This window comes from Dreissena polymorpha, chromosome 1 (assembly GCF_020536995.1).
Source record: "Dreissena polymorpha isolate Duluth1 chromosome 1, UMN_Dpol_1.0, whole genome shotgun sequence".
NCBI lineage: Eukaryota > Metazoa > Mollusca > Bivalvia > Myida > Dreissenidae > Dreissena > Dreissena polymorpha.
In genome coordinates, this window is record NC_068355.1 from 114,154,191 (window position 1) to 114,173,498 (window position 19,308).

At 35.8% G+C, this 19,308-nt stretch overlaps 1 protein-coding gene and 1 long non-coding RNA gene across 3 annotated transcripts in view; one reads left to right on the plus strand and one right to left on the minus strand.

The window, feature by feature from the left end:
* The window catches only part of LOC127845581 (uncharacterized), a 478,937-nt gene that overhangs the window by 388,080 nt on the left and 71,549 nt on the right, over positions 1-19,308 (minus strand). The gene's annotated exons all lie outside the window — the stretch shown is intronic.
* The window catches only part of LOC127845162 (calcineurin-binding protein cabin-1-like), a 125,293-nt gene that overhangs the window by 44,724 nt on the left and 61,261 nt on the right, over positions 1-19,308 (plus strand). For both annotated transcript variants that reach the window (XM_052375923.1, XM_052375932.1), the window contains exons 27-30: positions 16,224-16,308; positions 16,637-16,699; positions 17,579-17,690; positions 18,387-18,548. In XM_052375923.1, coding sequence (XP_052231883.1) covers positions 16,224-16,308; positions 16,637-16,699; positions 17,579-17,690; positions 18,387-18,548 — 422 coding nt within the window. The remainder of the gene's footprint in view (positions 1-16,223; positions 16,309-16,636; positions 16,700-17,578; positions 17,691-18,386; positions 18,549-19,308) is intronic.

Here is a 19,308-nt window from a genome sequence, read left to right on the forward strand (position 1 = left end):
ACCATCAAACTGGCTTTGATTTTAATTATGCCGAAATAGTTCAGGATCTTCACCACCAAACTGGCTTGGATTTTAAATATGCGGAAATAGCTCGAGGTCTCGGCCATGAAACTGGCTAGGATTTTAATTATGCTGAAAAAGCTCGGGTTCTTGACCACCAAACTGGCCTTGATTTTAATAATACCGAAATAGTTCAGGATCTTGACCACTAAACTGACTTGGATTTTAAATATGCTGAAACAGCTCAGGGTCTCCCCCACGAAACTGGCTAGGATTTTAATTATGCTGAAAAAGCTTGGGGTCTTGATCACCAAACTGGCCTGGATTTTAATTATACCGAATTAGTTCAGGATCTTGACCACTAAACTGACTTGGATTTTTATTATGCTGAAATAGCTTGGGGTCTCCGCCACCAAACTGGCTTGGATTTTAATTATGGTTAGAAAGCTCGGGGTCTTTACCACAAAAATTGACCTCCAAACTGGCTTGGATTTTAATTATACCGAAATAGTTCAGGATCTTGACCACTAACCTGACTTGGATTTTAATTATGCTAAAAAAGCTCGGGGTCTTGACCACCAAACTGGCTTGGATTTTAATTATACCGAAATAGTCCAGGATCTTGACCATTAAACTGACTTGGATTTTAAATATGCGGAAATAGCTCGAGGTCTCGGCGATGAAACTGGCTATGGTTTAAATTATGCTGAAAAAGCTCGGGGTCTTTACCACAAAAATTGACCTCCAAACTGGCTTGGATTTTAATTATACCGAAATAGTTCAGGATCTTGACCACTAACCTGACTTGGATTTTAATTATATTGAAATAGCTCGGGGTCTCTGCCACCAAACTGGCTTGGATTTTAATTATGGTGAGAAAGCTCGGGTCTTGACCACAAAAATGGCTTGGATTTTAATTATGCTGAAATAGCTTGGGATCTTTACCACCAAAGTGGGCGGGGCCCTGGGGTGGGTAATGTGAACATGGATGGTCGAGACACTGTGTTGTCATAAGAAATCTTTAGTATTAATTTGAAGTCAATTGGTGAAAAATGGTGCGGCAGAGGCCGTCGCGTATTCCCATGCCGCATGTTTGACCCAGGGGGCGCCCCAGGGTTGGTAATGCGGCCATGCATGGTTGAGATTGACCGTAACTATTGTCTTCAGAGATTTCGAGTGCTTGACAGGTTAATGTAAGCCATCATGGAGACGGGTGGTTTATGTGGGTTGGTGGTAATTTAAAAGATGAAGTTTCAAAAATAATTATAAAAATAAAATTTTGGGGGGGGGGATTCTGGGGTGGGGCATGGGGGATAGTTTGGGTGCAGTGCATTGTGGTATGTCAGGTTAGTGTTGTTTTGTCAAAGTATGAATCAAATGTGATCATAAATAAAGAAGTTATGGCAATTTAAGCAAAATGTTCAATTATCTAAGTATAAAAGGGGCAATAATTCTGTCAAATGCTTGATACAGTTTTCTGCTCTTGTTTATAGATTGGGATCATGTTGGTAAAGAAGTATGCAAAATATGAAAGCAATATGGCAAAGGACATAGAAAATATTTGAGGTGGTATGCAAACTTTAACATAGATTTATCAATAATATGCATATTCTTAGTATAAAAGGTTAATAATTCTGTCAAAATGCTTGATACAGTTGTCTGCTCTTGTTTATAGATTGGGATCATGTTGGTAATGAAGTATGCAAAATATGAAAACAATAAGTCAAAGCAATATGGCAAAGGACATAGAAAATATTTGAGGTGGTATGCAAACTTTAACATAGATTCATCAATAATATGCATATTCTAAGTATAAAAGGGGCAATAATTCTGTCAAAATGCTTGATACAGTTGTCTGCTCTTGTTTATAGATAAGGGTCATGTTGGTAAAGAAGTACATGTATGCAAAGTATAAAAGTAATTTGTTAAAGGACAAAGAAAATATATGGGGTAGTACACAAACTTTAACATGTGCACACTAACGGTAACGCCGACGTGATCAGGATAGCTCCATTATATATATTTCATATATATTAGTCAAGCTAAAAATGAGTGAAAATCTCTGACCCGTCTCCACCCCATCCCCTTTAACTTTTGACCCAGGGGTCAGATCAAAATTCCAAATAGTGCAGGGTCGCACATAATGCTCATAGCTACCATGTGTTTAAGTTGCAAGGTTCTAGTGCTTATGGTGTAGGAGATAGTGGCTAGGACAGACGGACAGACTGATGGTGGAGATAACCACAATGAACCTGTTAACAGCCAACTAACGCTGCCAACAAAGCACAAGCTTTACGTGTCAGGATGCGGCACTATCTATACAAACTGCATAAGGAATTACAAGACGCTTAGGGTTTGAGGGACACCAAACCTGATTATGAGTCTTCCACACCTTAAGCATCTTAATAACCCTTTGCATGCTGGGAAATTTGTCGTCTGCTAAAATGTCGTCTGCTGAATTTCTAAAATAAGCATTTTCTTTAAAAAAAATTCAAAGAATACTATCAGAATAGCAAACAGTTTGGATCCTGATGAGACGCCACGTTCTGTGGCGTCTCATCTGGATCCAAACTGTTTTCAAAGGCCTTTAAAATTCGGTTCACGCACTGAAAGGGTTAAATATACTTATTTGCTTGTGTACATGTACCTGATAATAAATTATTATTATTACCTGTTTTGGCATCAACAAGCTTTATCAATTGGCCCTCAAATTTTGCACATAAACGCTACACGATCAACCAATATGCCTTTTCATTTCAAGTCGGAAAGCAATTTAGCCCTTATTCGGCCATAATAGGGTGGAGGATCTATTTGAAATACAACTATTCCAGATACAAAAATATGAATTCATTTATTTAATGCACTTATTTTCTTCTCTTTTGCTACGAAATGACCATAAACCAGCTTTCCAAGTCATATTTTGCACTAGCAGATGATATTTCTTTTTTTACATATGAAAGGTAAAAAGAAATTCAAGCAGCATTTTATAATATAAATTTTAAAATGCACTCAATCATGCACTTCCAAACAATATTATTGTAATTCTGTTATTTATAATCATATTAATAATGCCTCATTTTTCTCAAGTTTATGGTTTACTATCTATTTTTCCCAATTTTATGGTTTATCTTGATTATTTTCTGAATTCAAAAGGCACTGGCTTAAAAAAAAATGTCAATGCATGTAACTGTATATTGAAATCTCTTTATAAGTGATTATAAATGCATGATAAAATTCTAACATGTTATGTAATAGATAAATCTATATTGTTTGTATTTTTTCGTAAACATTATTAGCCACCGTTGTGGTCAAACATTTTTTTGTTTTATTAATGACGTTGTTTCACAGATTACTGTAACAGAGCTACAGATAAGGTGGGCATTTGTGCAAATACCCAATGTAAAATTGCTGATTACGCATAGAAAAATAAAACTATGCGTTCCGAAACCCCATTGAAATTGCCGATTACGCATATCATATTTTTCCTTTGCATAACGAGTAAATTTGTCCCGGAAATACCCTGGTCCGAAATACCCGGATTCTTTCCGCTTTGTCCAAGCGCTTTCAGTATAACCTTCAGCACAATAATATGTACGGAAAAAAGTGTCTTTGTGACTACGTGTTATTGTTGTGAAAATGTCGAAATCGTGAGGCCTTAAAAATGAAAACATCGTATCCTAGGCACAAAGAAACTCAATTTTAAGATATTTAACCGCAGGCAACACAAAATCAGAAGCGGAAAATATAGTGAAACTAATTCTTGACGATATTATGTCGGAGGCAATCGCTGTCAGTGCTTACATTGTAAGAAAACTGGTGGAAAAAATCGTTGAACTTTTTTTTTAAATCAAGACTGTATATTATGGATACATCTACATAATGACACAAAATCTCTGAAACTAATCAATTAAGAGTGGAACTACAACCAGCTTATTCAGGTAAGCAGGTGAGAATTTAAGACAATGAACATACCCAATTTTAAAACAAAGGTACCCAATTGTCAATTAAAGTACCCGGTAGTGGGTACCGACTTTTTTGTACCCAATTGAATATGAAAATACCCAATTGAACTCAAAAGTAGTGGGTATTAACCCAATTACTCAGAAAAGTTATCTGGAGCTCTGCTGTAACGTACAATCTTTATACGGAATGAAGGAGTTTTTATTTACAAGTACACTTTTTGTATTTTTTTGATATTCTACTTAATTTTTGTTTTACTGTTAAATAAAATAACGCCGCACGCGTCAGACTAATGTCGTTAAAATCTAGAGTTTAAATGAAATTATGTCACACGATATACGTATAAAAATATTTAACTGCATGTCCGACTTGTCGTCATTAAATTCAAGTCGTCATTAAATTCAAGATTTAAAATGAAAATACGTCACAAGATATATGTACTTCATACCATACGAGTTTTTTAGGATATTTTCAGATCTGAATACTGGTATTTTACATGTGTTAAACTTTAACTGTAATGTATCGCAGATTCAGAGATGTATGTTTTGTTGTAAAGTCATTTAACCCAACATATCTCAGACACAAAGAGTGTCCAAATTTGTGCAAACAATTAAATTAAAACTAAGACATTTATCGATTGTCATTACCTGCTGTATAATTTATTTGTGTACTGACATATATTCAATTGTGGTGAAATCAACCGGGATCACCTTGGTGAGAATCTGGTGGAAAAATCACTGCACTAACATGAGGCATCAGAGTGTCATGATTGATTGCTCAGTTGTACATATTTTTCTAATTCTGGCTACCATAACTTTAAATGTCGCTTTTTATGATTTTTGACTGGCGCGACTTTATAGTTATGGACCAACCCCATTAGGAAAGTCAACCAGAAAATGCCGAAAGTCGACAGTTAACAAAGACCGGTCCAAAACAGCTTTTAAATGCAGTTATTGGCCCATATCAATCACTTGATTGGAAAGATTGACATTTTTCACATTTAACTGATACATTCTTTCACAAAATACTATCTTAAACATTTAAAATTTATCTATTCTGCTCTTTCATATCGAGAAAAACAGCGATGTGACAGACTTTCTTGAAATGCGAATCTCCCGAGATTTCACGGTCATATGATGGTATTTCTACTTTTAGTAACATACCATGTGCTCAAGTGTTTTCAAATTCAGAATGACATTTCCCGGTATTTTAGAATATTCTGGCTTGTTTTGTGAACAAATTGTAGTGTAAATACAAACTCAAAGTAAATATTTAAAACTACCCGATTCACACTGAAATCATTTTTATAATCCACCAGACTTGTTGTTAATCACAAATAATAGATTTCAGAAAACGAAAGTAATGTTTACAATTTCAGCAAAAAATGTCAAGGTCGTTCGAAAGTATCCAAATTAAAACTAGTCTTGGACAAAGCGACAATGGCGTCAAAATTGTGAATTTCAGACTGATGAGAGTTATTTTCATCTATTGTAAGATGCATTTGAAACATTTGAACCTTAAAATATTCCTCGGTGCAGTAATTTATATTCATTCACCAATATATGTAGAAATGTATCCAAGAAAATGAGTATTCTTTGATTTATAGCGTGACATAAATATGTTACGACTCTGGTTGACTTTCGATACGGGGTTGGCTTCATCATACAGGTATGTCAATACTATATCAGTGTCCGACAAATTTCTTATTTTTCAGGGAGCCCACTGGGCTACCAATAAAAATATTTGGTAGCCCATATAATTTTCCTACAAAATGATAAGATGCAGGTTTTCATCTTTATTTTATTTCTTCATTTACATATATACATAATATGTATACATACATATACATAATACAGCAAGTAGTCTGATGTACACAGTCAATATCGTTAATTAATGTTACAGTACAGGCACCGTGTACTTAAATGTAAATGTACCAAAGAAAATCATATACTACATGTAGATATTACATGTATGTGCACATGTATGTGTACTTAAATTCGGACAGCACATTAAGTTGGAAACGTAAATAAAGCGTTTAGATGATCAATACGACTGACTCGTATGGTGTTAATCAATGCAATTGCTCTTTTTAACAACAAATACCGAGTTTCAAGAAATCAAGAGTATTAAATCATTTGTTTACTTGTGTCCGACTTTAAGTTCTGTCCGAATTTACGTATTGCATCCGTATGTTACGACACTAGTGTGCAGTCAGTATACAATACAATAATTGTTTCAATAATGAAGGAACTGATACAGTGTAACGGTAACGATACAGCGTGTTTACATTATATTTTATGAAGAGGAAATGTCAATGCCAAATAATTCGCGAGATACCCCGGTACTTTAGTTGAAATTCACAACGAAACTTTTAATGGAAATTAAATGATCTCAATGATGTACCCACTACGAAATTTTTATTTACAAATAAATACACCCATGCCAATTTGTGCGCGCTTTTTATCTGGACCAGGGGCCTATACGTTTGTATAGGTCCCTGTCTGGACAAAGAAATTCATTTATTAAATGTAGAATTTTGTAACCTAAAATAGCTGTACACAACGTGTGCAAACCGTCGCAGGTGATTTACGCAAGTTGCAATTGAACGGTCCTGATTGGGAGCTTATTTCATCATATCTTTAAATAGAATCATATGCCGAAATTCAATTGACACTTAAGAAAATTTCAAACGTTTGTGTTTATGACTCTCATCGTCTACATTACCCTCCCATAATTTGGTTTAAAAAAAATTAAATTGGGCATATATGGGATTATTGATTAACAGTCGATCAATCCAATTATTAATTGACAATGCAAACTAATTAGCAGGTGTTAACCGCGTTGTTATTAATATTCATTTTCGGTTTCATTACCGTTTTGAAGAATCCGCTATTGTTTTGATTTATTTAATGTTCTGCATCCTTGGATATTTAACGACATAAAAAACGTAGTCGCTCTTACTCATTGTTGCGGTTAACAAAGAATTCCAAACTGCGAAATGATGTTGCATCATGTGCGCCAACTATCCAACCGGCTCTCATTATATTATTAGCAGACGACAAATGTTGATTCTGATTGAATGATTAAAATTCACTCTTACTGTTTACGACATTACCGCAAGTGATCGGTGACTGATAAGATAATTGATTGCACTTTGTTATCGGATTATAAACAAGACACGGTGTAGAAACACATGGTCAGCGTGTTTATTCTACGTATGTCTGTCAATAAAACGGGCTACCGCTCTTATAGATTTATAGTAGCCCGGCGGGCGTCAGCTGGAACATTTCAGTAGCCCGATGAAAAAATGGATTTGTCGGACACTGCTATATAAATTGTACGCTGAAGTTTCTTTAGCTAATATTTTTCTTATGTTGACAGACCATTGACATTGCTGGGGTTTGTTGAGATAAATACTTATTATCATCAGGGGCAGGAAGACATTATAGACATTAAACAGCGTATCATTACGTAGACAACAGTTGCATAACTGTATGCGTAAAAGGTAAATCAGTATATTAATAATTATGTTGACAACTAGCTTACGTAGCAACGTCCGAAAATATGAATAATCCGACATCTATTTCAATATTTAAAATTCAAGATATAATGACTACTGAACTGTTTTACTTTAAGGAAAAAACAGTAAAAGTATGTTTTTAATGAAAATGAAACACAACAAACAATATACTTATCATGATAACGGCTAAACGACTTATTATCCCAATATAACAGTGTCATTGAATCGCACATTTCAATTAAAAATTATTCCCCTTGAAAGTAAATGCATATTGATATAACGAATTCATCAAACGTTATCAAACATGAGTAATTTGCATTGCATCGGATTCCCACAATATTATGTGGATGTAAATCGGATCCGGTTGTTGTTGATGTGTCAAGCTCATTTTGCCAGCGAGATACTTAAATTTCTTGCGTAGTAAAATCGGCTAGATTGAACTTTACCGGTACGCAGTTGTTTACCACTATCAAATCTACTGTAAAGTACACAAAGATACTTACATAATTCTGCCGTATCTGTCTTAATAAACATCCGCTGCACAAAATATAGACATTTGTATTAATGATTATAAAACACAATCATATTTTTCTGTGTTTATTGAATTAATGACACTGAGTTTCTTTGTCGCGTTACAAGATGGCGGATCTCTAGCGCTGTTTGTGAAGTGACGTCACAATGTTTATTTGAGCGCGTGCCCGTTCCCACAAAAAAAGTTTAAACACAAAATACTCGAAAACTTGATTTTTGCCAGGTATAACGCCTACGCCAACAGGTAGATCGCATTCTTGTCCATATACATGTCAAATTTCAGGCACAGTGCTGGGCCAGTTTTCAAGACTCCCAAATCGCAGTGATTCTCGCCAGCTTAACGAAACTTAGCCCCCTTTATCATTCGTTCAATTGAACGTCATCAATGATGACGTCCAATACATCACTCATTCCATATATGAATAGCCACCGGGTTTACTGTCAGACGGTTGAATACAAGTTCAAAATCAATATGAAATAAATGCTCATTTTTACAACGGATTTTTCATCAACTCCCTATACTAGAGTTGCGACACCTTAAGGGTTTCGCGTGATGGAATGAGTGGAGAGATGAAATCAAATTGAAAATCGATTATTTCTATAAAAAAATGGTACTAGAGTTGCGACACCTTAAGGGTTTCGCGTGATGGAATGAGTGGAGAGATGAAATCAAATTGAAAATCGATTATTTCTATAAAAAAATGGTACGAAAAAATATGTGGGTAGGAAAAAAAAAACAAATTTGGGTACGAAAACAAATTTGAGTACGATAAAAAGGGTACAAACAAAATAAGGGAACGAAAAAACTATTTTGGTACGAAAAAAATGGGTACAAATAAAAAATAAGGTACGAAAAAATTTGTGTACGAAAAAAAAATGAGTACGAACAAATGGGTACGAAGAAATTTGGGTACGAACAAATTTGTGTACGAAAAAATTGGGTACAAAAAAATGTGGGTACGAAAAAAAAATTGGTTATAAAAAAAATTAGGGTACGAAAAACTATTTGGGTACGAAAAAAAAGGTTCAAATAAAAATTTGGGTACAAAAAAAATTGGGAACAAAACGAATTTGGGTACGAAAAAAATTTGAGTACGAACAAATGGGTTCAAAGAAATTTGGGTTCTAACAAATTTGTGTAAAAAAAAATTGGGTACGAAAAAAAATTTGGTTATGAAAACCTATAGGGAACGAAAAAATTAGGGTACAAAAAACTATTTGGGTACGAAAAAAAAAGGGTACATATATAAATTCGGGTACAAAAAAAATTGGGTACGAAACAAATTTTTGCACCGACGGACAGACGAAGCGGCGACTATATGCTCCCCCTAAAAAATTTGGGGGGGGAGCATAATAAACAAGTTATGGCAATTTAAAGGTGGTACGCAAACTTAATAATACATTTATCAATTATATGCTTATTCTAAGTGAAAAAAAGGCCATAATTGTTACAAAATGCTTGATACAGTTATCTGCTCTTGTTTATACATTGGGGTCATGTTGGTTAATAAGCAAAATACATGGTGTATGAACGCAATATGTCAAGTGACATAAAAAATATTTGAGGTCATATGCAAACTTTAACATAGATTTATCAATAATATGCATATTATTCTTAGTGAAAAAGGGCCTAATTCTGTTAAAATGCTTGATACAGTAAATGAGTTGTCTGCTCTTGTTTATAGATTGGGGTTATGTCGGTAATGAAGTATGCAAAATATAAAAGCAATATGTCAATGGACATAGGAAATATATTTGAGGTGGTACGCAAACATTCCAATGCGCACGCCGACGCCGGGTTGAGTAGGATAGCTCGACTATATATATTTCATATATAACAGTCAAGCTAAAATGTAAATATACCATAAACAACAGGCTAACCTCAATCACAACTTTAATGCAATGCTTATAACAATAGAGATACAATGATATGCCAGGGATTGAAACTAACTGTTTACTATTGTGGGCAACCATCTTTAGTATTTTGGTTGCCCAGATAAAGAATAACGAGCCCAGAAATATGATCATGTGAATATTATACATTCTTTTAATAAAATAATAGATAATTAAATACATTTGGTGACAACACATGTTCAATGCATGATGTTTTATTATGAGCCTGAATTGAATCATGTCCTATTCCTAAATAATGAATGTTATTTAACTAGTATTGATCCATGGTGATCAATTGTTTTTCAATTTTTATTGCAGTGAATTGTTTTAAGCTTTAAAAAAAAGAAGTTTACCAACTTTTGAAATTGAGTTGCCCAGGCCAAAATCTACTTGCCCCGGGTTCACGGTAAACCACTTATTTCCATCCCTGTATGCTCTTCATTTCCTGTTCTTCCATCCCATTCTCCAAATTAAATTTAAAGCCGATATTTTTTAATAACATTAGTATGAATTACTAACCATTATCACCCAAAAAACAATTTTACAAAGCTGTAATCCCGTCGTAGAGATTTAGTTTACTATTATCAGTGTTCTCTTTAAATACCGGCTGCTAGCGATCTTGCCGGTTACATTAACTCTTGATGCCGGCTACTTTTCCCAAATATATCAAGTAAATGTCACAAATGCTTTGGTTTTACTGCATAGTTGCCGGCCATATAACTGGCTACTCAAATTTTTCTGGAAAACACTGAACTATGCATGACAAACACACAAAAATTAAATACATCTTAGATTCATTGTAAAAAATAAATTGACACTTCCAGCTTGTCGTCACTAAAATCCAAAGATTCAAATAATTTTCCACGAGATACGTCAACAATTGCGTAATCAAATGAATGAAAAATAAAAGTAAAGAAAGCCGGATTTTACATAAATTTCAGGTTGAAACACAACAAGGTAAAGGTAGTCGGTGAGATATAATAATAATACAGTTAGTAAGGCTCGTACCCTGGGTACGGTAAATATACTAAAACATACCCGGGAATTTTAACACTAAATCGGTTGTTGTCGGCTATTTTGTAAAAATTAATTATGTTTACATTTATGTCAATTTTCTGTTAAATGGCATTTATACAATGTATTATCAAAACTCATTTTTACAATCATTAATGTGATTCAATTTAAAATCTTAAATTGTTTAAAGTCGCGTCATTGTATGACGTTGTCAAGTATATTTTCCGCGATGTCGCACGTTCACTTTTTACCGTCATAGATTTTTTTAAAGAAACATTTTTTGGTTTGCGAGGTCCGTTAAATGGGGAACACCATATTTGGTATTTATATTATGTTTTAACAAATAATTCATGCTGTGTAATAAATATTGTATAAGATATTTCGATATTTATTGAAAATGTTTCAAATTGTTATTTATGAAACCTTTTATTCTAATGAGTGTATGCTATCATATTATACTTCGAATAGCAGATCTGTTGTACTATAATCGTATTATTCATTCTTTATTGTTAATTTCATTTATTGTAGAGAATCGTCAATGTTACATCTAGACGCCAATCCTTGTCGTTAGTGTTAGTTTTCAATGCTTGTTATCATTGCCGTCAATGTTAGTCGTCAATCCTTATCGTCATTATACATGAAGGAAATAAAAGCAGAAACAGAGACGTATTCTTGATTACTTGATTATTCCTACGGCGTCCTCTCAACACTCATACTAAAAAGCATGTTGATGCAGATTTTTTTTAAAGAGAAGTTTCTTTAAGGTAAACAATATTGTTTTACTTTAATCGCTAGCATGTTTAACGACATCGGATTTTTGGCAGATATACAACTCGGATACAATCTACTATTTGCGGGTATGTTTAAGTTTCTTTACCGTACCCGGGCTACATGTAAGTAAAGTTAAGAGTACCCGGGGTACATGTACCGGTAAGTAGTACCCGAGCCGAGAATGTCAATTGAAGGTGTTAGAGATGCATTGAACCATAAGATTAAAAAGGGTAATAAACCACGGGCTTATTAAAATTAAAACGATGACATTACATTGTACCAGCTGTTTATTGTTGTATACTGTAAGCTTGAAATATTTTTAATAATGTAAACAACTTACCTTGTATAAAGTTGGCACATTGTTGTCAGGTGTAGAAACTATTATACTTATTTCTGTTAAGTTGCACTGGCTGAACCAAAAGAATTATGTAGTCGTTTCTAAATAATCACGAAACAATCTACTAATGCATATATGCTTGCCAGTTGCTGAGTTTGTGCATTTCCATTCATTATACTATCGGCCTTGGCAAACAGCGTAGACTCAGATTAGACGCCGCATGATGTCTGCTATTTGGTACGCAGAAGATTTGCATATCCACGGGTGTTTTATGTCAAATGTTATGGTTTTCAATAGATCGTATACTTATCTACAAAACAGCGAATTAGCGTTCACTTTACATCAGTTTTAATTATGTTATTTTGTTAATACTTTCTCGCGTTCTTTTCGCCATTGGTCGACGCCGTCTGCTATTTCCAACGATGAAGATTTCCATATCCACTGGCGTTTTTTATGTCAAATGTTAGTGTTTTCCAATGGATCGTATACTTATCTACAAAACAGATAAGTAGCGTTCACTTTACATCGTTTGAGATGATGTTTTTTTGTAAATACTTTCTAAGCGTTCATTCTGACGAAGTCGACCATTTTGACGGGTGTGAAGAAATACCGAATTTCCCGTAATTACCAAAATCCTCAGAAATCCACGAGATCCCACGAAATCCCCATTAATATTGATTGTGTATTGAAAAACTGCGTATTTTAATATAGATCGTTGCGAAATACACTGAAATCACTAATGAAACATTGTTTTTATCAAAGTTTGATTTCGGGGATTTCGGTAGGACTTCGGTATATCCACATACCGCATTTTGTAATTCCGGTTTCGTCAAACTTGCGAAACTTTTTCGTGATTTAATAAAAAAACTTGATTTTTCCCAGGTATAACGCCTACGCCAACAGGTAGATCGCATTCTTGTCCATATACATGTCAAATTTCAGCAAACGTGCTAGGCCAGTTTTCAAGAAACTCAAATCGCGGTGATTCTCGCCACCTTAACGAAACTTAGCCCCCTTTATCATTCGTTCGAATGAACGTCATCAATGATGACGTCCAATACATCACTCATTCCATACCACTAACCATCCCCCACGCCTTACCCTAGAATCCCCCCCCCCATTTTTTTTCCATTTGTTATTATTTTTATGCCCCCGGTAGGAGGGCATATAGTGATCGGACTGTCCGTCCGTCTGTCCATCTTTCCGTCAAACTTTGCTTTAAGGTTTCGAAAAATGCTCATAACTTCTATGTCCCTTGAGATATAACCTTCATATTTGGTATGCATGTGTATATGGACAAGGCCTTTCCATACGCTCAAAAATGTTGACCCCTGTGACCCTGACGTTGAGCCAAGTGTCCGCGTTTAGGTTTAGAAATCTGCATTTAGGTTTCGAATGATGCTCATTACTTCTATGTCCCTTGAGAAATAACCTTTATATTTGGTATGCATGTGTATATGGACAAGGCTTTTCCATACGCATAAAAATTTTGACCCCTGTGACCTTGACCTTGAACTTAGGGTCCGTGTTTAGGTTTCAAAATCTGCGTTAAGGTTTCAAAAAAAGCTCATAACTTCTATCAAGCAATTATAGGGGGGCATAAGTCATCCTATGGGGACAGCTCTTGTTGAAAGATCATCTAATAAATGACCAAATCCTCACATTATACCCCCCTCTCAACCCCCCCCCTGACCCCACCCCTGACTCCCCCCCCCCCTAAAAAAAATAAATATTTTTTTTTAGCTCACCTGAGCACAACGTGCTCATGGTGAGCCTTTGTGATCGCTTTTTGTCCATTGTGTGTCGTCCGTCGTCATCATTTTGCCTTGTGAACACTCTAGAGGCCACATTTTTTGTCTGATCTTCATGAAATTTGGTCAGAACATTTGTCCCATTGATACCTCGACTGAGTTCGAAACTGGGTCATGCTGGGTCAAAAACTAGGTCACTAGGTCCAAAAAAAGAAAAACTTTGTGAACACTGTAAATGTCAAATTTGATGCCCAATCTTCATGTAACTTTGTCAAACTATTTGTCCAAATGATATGTTGGTTGAGTTCAAAAATGGTTCTGGTCCATTGAAAAGCATGGCCCCCAGGGGGCGGATCAGTATTCCTTATATGGCTATAGAGAAACCTTGTGAACACTCTAGAAGTCACAATTTTTGCCCAATCATCATAAAACTTGGTCAAAACATTGGTTTCATTGATATCTCGGACGAGTATGATAATGGTCCAGATCAGTGAAAAACCATGGCCGCCAGGGGGCGGGGCAGTTATCCTTATATGGATATAGTAAAACCTTGTTAACACTATAGAGGCCACAATTATTGTCCAAACTTCATGAAATTTGGTTGGAAGACTGGTCTTAAGGATATCTTGGCTGAGTTTAAAAATGGTCACGTTTGCTTGAAAAACATGGCTGCCAAAGAGCAGGGCATTTTTCCTTATATGGCTATATATGGCTATAGTAAAATCTTGTTAACATTCTAGAGGCCACATTTATTGTCCGATCTTAATGAAACTTGGTCAGAAGATTCACCCCAATAATATCTTGGATGAGTATAAAAATGATGCTGGTTGGTTGAAAAACATGGCTGCCAGGGGGCGGGGCATTTTTCCTTATATGGCTATAGTAAAACCTTGTTAACACTCTAGAGGCCACATTTATTTTCCGATCTTCATGAAACTTGGTCAGAAGATTTGTCCTAATGATATCTTGGATGAGTTCGAAAATGGTTTCAGTTGCTTAAAAAACATGGCAACCAGGGGGCCGAGCTATTTTCCTAATATGGCTATATATCCTGCTTAAGTTAAACCTTGTTAACACTCTAGAGGCCACATTTATTGTCCGATCATCATGAAACTTGGTCAGATGATTTGTCCCAATGATATCCGGGATGAGTTCCAAAATGGTTCCGGTTGGTGGAAAAACATGGCCGCCAAGGGGGCGTGGCATTTTTCCTTATATAGCTATATATATAGTTAAACCTTGTTAACTCTCTAGAAGCCATATTTATTGTACGATCATCATGAAACTTTGTCATAAGATTTGTCCCAATGATATTTTGGACAAGTTCGAAAGTGGTTCCAGTTGCTTGAAAAACATGGCCACCAGTGGGCGGGACATTTTTCCTTATATGAATCTTCATGAAACTTTGTCAGTATATTTGTTTAAATGATATCTTGGATGTGTATGAAAATGGTTCTGGTCTGTTGAAAAACGTGGCTGCCAGGGTGTTCACTAGTCATGAAAGTTGGTAAGACCATATTGTTCTAATGACATCTTGGGCTGCACAGAACAGGTCAGTTCCTTCGAATCTCAGGTGAGCGACTTTGGGCCTTTCAGGCCCTCTTGTTTTAAAACATTGTTAAAAAATCACAAATATTTATTTTTAGCTCGGCTGTTTTCAGAGTGAAACCAAGGTATTGTCATAGCAAGCTCGTCGTGTTGTCTGCCATCCGCCGTAGGCGTCATGCATAAACCTTAACATTGGCTATAAAATCAAAATGATTCCACCTTCAACTTGGAACTTCATATGTAGATGCACCTTGATGAGTTTTACACTCCACACCCAAAAAATTCTGACAACCTTTCGCAGCCGAGCGGTTGCACCCGTTATGCGGTGCTCTTGTTATTATTTTATTTCTAAAAGACCGTCCAACCATCCCACCCAAGAATCCCCCCCCCCCCCAATTTTTTTTTTTCCAATTTTATTTCTTATTTTTGGAAGGTAATGTAATAAATGACAACACCCCCACACTAAACACCCCTCTGCACCCCATCCCTCCCTCCTTTTTGATAGGAGGTATCAACTTGAAACTTCATAGGTAGGTAGAACTAATTGAAGGAAAGTGTAGTGAACAAGAACCATTACTCTTGCTTAATATTTTTTATTATTGTGCTTTGTTTATCTCTATATTCAAATTTTGTTCGGAGCGTGTCTCAAAACTTAAAGAGATATCAACTTGAAACTCAGTAGATAGGTAGGTCACATTACAGGAATGTGTAGTGCACAAGAAATTTCAATTTGTGTCCTTGAATTTTTGCATGGCATATTGTGAAAACAAAGATAGTTATCAACTTAAAACTTATAAGTGAATAGATAGCTAGATCTCATTCAACTATAACTCATGCTTTCATATATTTAGATAATTTCAGGGACAACACTAACAGTTCTAGTGAATTTCTTTTTCAGGTGTAACGCAGGATGAGATACAAAGTTATGTCAAAGGAACTGCCAATTCTATCCCTGTTACCATTGAAACCCGACAGGTTACTCTGTAAGTTAATGAATTATGTGTTTGATAAATATTCAAAGGTGAGAACCATATACATAAATCAAAATTGCTTAAGAAGCTTTAATGTTGATCTTCATTGTTTTCATGGACATAGTGCGCTTAATTGTGTTCATTTTCCAAACCTGTTGTGACAGAGATTTGTTGAAAGTGTTCGCTGAATTGTATTCCTTTTTCAGACCTATTGTGACATGTTTTTAAAGACAATGTACACTAAATTGTGAACCTCGTGCACTAAATTTTGTTCCTTTTTCAGACCTGTTGAAACATGTTTTTATGGACAAAGTTCACTAAATTGTGTTCCTTTTTTCAGGCCTATTGTGACAGAGATTTACTACCTGCTGGCCGACTACTACTTAAAGAGCAAGGAGGCTGTGTAAGTGAGACGTGTTACATGCATGGTCCCTTATGGTATGAAAGAGTGCATGTTCAGTGCCATCATCAATCGCTTAAGTAAAAAAGTGCAAAAGTGATGCCGCTTTTTCTTCATAGAATTTCTGAAATACAAGCATTACAAAAAAAAGTGGAGATGTGGGATTGTCTTTGCAGATGGGGAATTTTTTTGTCTTTGCTTCTTTGTTGTTACAAGGTCTAGTTTTTAATTTAAATCTTGCTGGTAAAGTTTTAAGAATAATGAATCAAGATAATTCAATGTTGGAATGGGTTGGGTTATTTGCTTTGCTGTGATAAGCTCTTGTTTTCATTTCAATGTGACTAGTAATGTCTTTTTTGTTCTAAATAAAGCAGTGTATACTTGATTTTTAGCTCTGCGTTTTCGAAGAAAACCCGAGGTATTGTCATAGCCAGTTCATCGTGTCGTCCGCCGTGTGCGTCGTGCTAAAACCTTAACATTTTGTTAAGGTTTTGAACATTGGCTATAAAATCAAATTGCTTCCACCTACAACTTTGAAACTTCATATGTAGATGCACCTTGATGAGTTCTACATACTGCACCCATTTTTGGGTCACTTGGTCAAAAGTCAAGGTCACCGTGACCTTGAAAGCTTGACAGAATAAAAAATTCTGACAAGCTTTCATTTATTCAAAACTGCACCCGTAGCCAAGCGTGGCACCCGTTATGCGGTGCTCTTGTTTGTCTTAACAAACTGATATATACCAGATTTTCTTTTTCTAAACAAACCATCAATATACCAGATTTTCTTTTTCTAAACAAACAAGTATAAACCAGATTTTCGTTTTCAAAAGAAACCCAGTATTCACCTGACAATCAATGACTGTTTGTTGTCTGTACCAGGAAGGCCATCAAGTTCTACATGCAGGACCTGTGCATGGTACCTGACAGGCTGGACTCCTGGGCTGGGATGGCGCTTGCCCGCATGAGCCAGCTTGAGGTCAAACTCAGATCGGTACGCTTCCAGGCCTCAGCGTCTTGAATATAAGCCTTGTACTTGGAAAACTGGCCTAATGCATCTGTGCAAAGTGTTGCCCAGATTGGCCTGTGCAGTCCGCATAGGCTAATCAGGGACGACACATTCTGCTTTCATGGTATTTTTTTGTTTAAAGGAGTTCTCGTCTTGCAAAAATGCAGTTGAGGCAGAAAGCGTCGTCCCAGCCTGTGCAGACTCGCCATGCTAATCTGGGACATTTTTATGCCCCCGGATCAAATGATCGGGGGTAAATTGTTTTTTGCCTGTCTGTCTGTCATTCTGTCCCAAAACTTTAACCTTGGTCACAACTTTTGCAATATTGAAGATAGCAACTTGATATTTGGCATGCATGTGTATCTCATGGAGCTGCACATTTTGAGTGGTTAAAGGTCAAGGTCATCCTTCAAGTTTGTAGGTCAAATATATGGCTTCAAAGCAGCGCAGTAGGGGGCATTGTGTTTCTCAAACACAGCTCTTGTTTATTTAAATGAAGTCCCTTTTTAGCGTAAAATCCTGTTTGGGCGTAAATTGTTGTCCCAGATTAGCCTGTGCAGTTGGCTAAAAGTGTCATCCCGGACTGCATTGGCTGATCCGGGACATGCATAAGGCCCAGTTTTCCCAGAATATAACTCATTTGACAAAAACATAGTCAACATTATATTCATGGCCACACAGGCTGAGCTCAAGATGGACGTACCGATCTATAAGAAGTCTGTGGCAGCGTTGCGGTGCTTCAAGAGAGCCGTAGAGATTGACAGCTCCAACCACAAATTGTGGATCGAGTACGGGACACTTGCCTATCAGCTCCATTCACACGCATCCAGGCAGATCAAATGGGTATGGGCAGATGGCTTTGTTTCATTGTGCTCAATGTGAGCTATTGTGATTACATAATGTCAGGTGGGTGTGGTATGTGTTGTCACCTTTAAACTCATCACCTCTTCTTGTACAGCATTTTGTATCCAGTCTTAATAAAACTTGGTCAGAAGGTTTATAGTGGCAATATCAAGGCCAAGTTTAAATCTGGGTCATTCATGTCTGAAAGTTAGGTCAAATCTTAGAAAAAACATGTTACCACACTAGAGGCCAAATTAATGACTCAATCTTTATGAAACTTGGTCAGAATGTTGTCTTGACAATGCTTTGACATGTGTGTTCAAAAACTTGTTCACCAGTTCAATTGTTAGAAAAATCTTAATTCCATTTTAATCATAAATAAACTTAATTTAATTATGAATTATATGAAACAACTCTTGTTTATATCAAATAAAGGATTGAAGCAGTAACTCCCCTTTTACATGTTACACTTGGTGGTTATAGGTCAACTTTGGTCATAAAACAGGTTGACAATTCTTGTGTCAGTCAAAACATTGTCATGTATTAAGGGACACAAATGCAATCCATCAAAAGATGAGTGATTGCGTGTAAAACTTGTCTTCATATCAATGTCACATTTAAGAGTTCACAATCAAATTAGGCTGTTGAACAGCTTGTTTGTTAAACATCTTGTTCCTATTGTAACTTTGCCATTCATCACCAGGGCAACAGATAAGGATCATTATATCATTTTTATCATTTACATTTGACAACAAAAGAA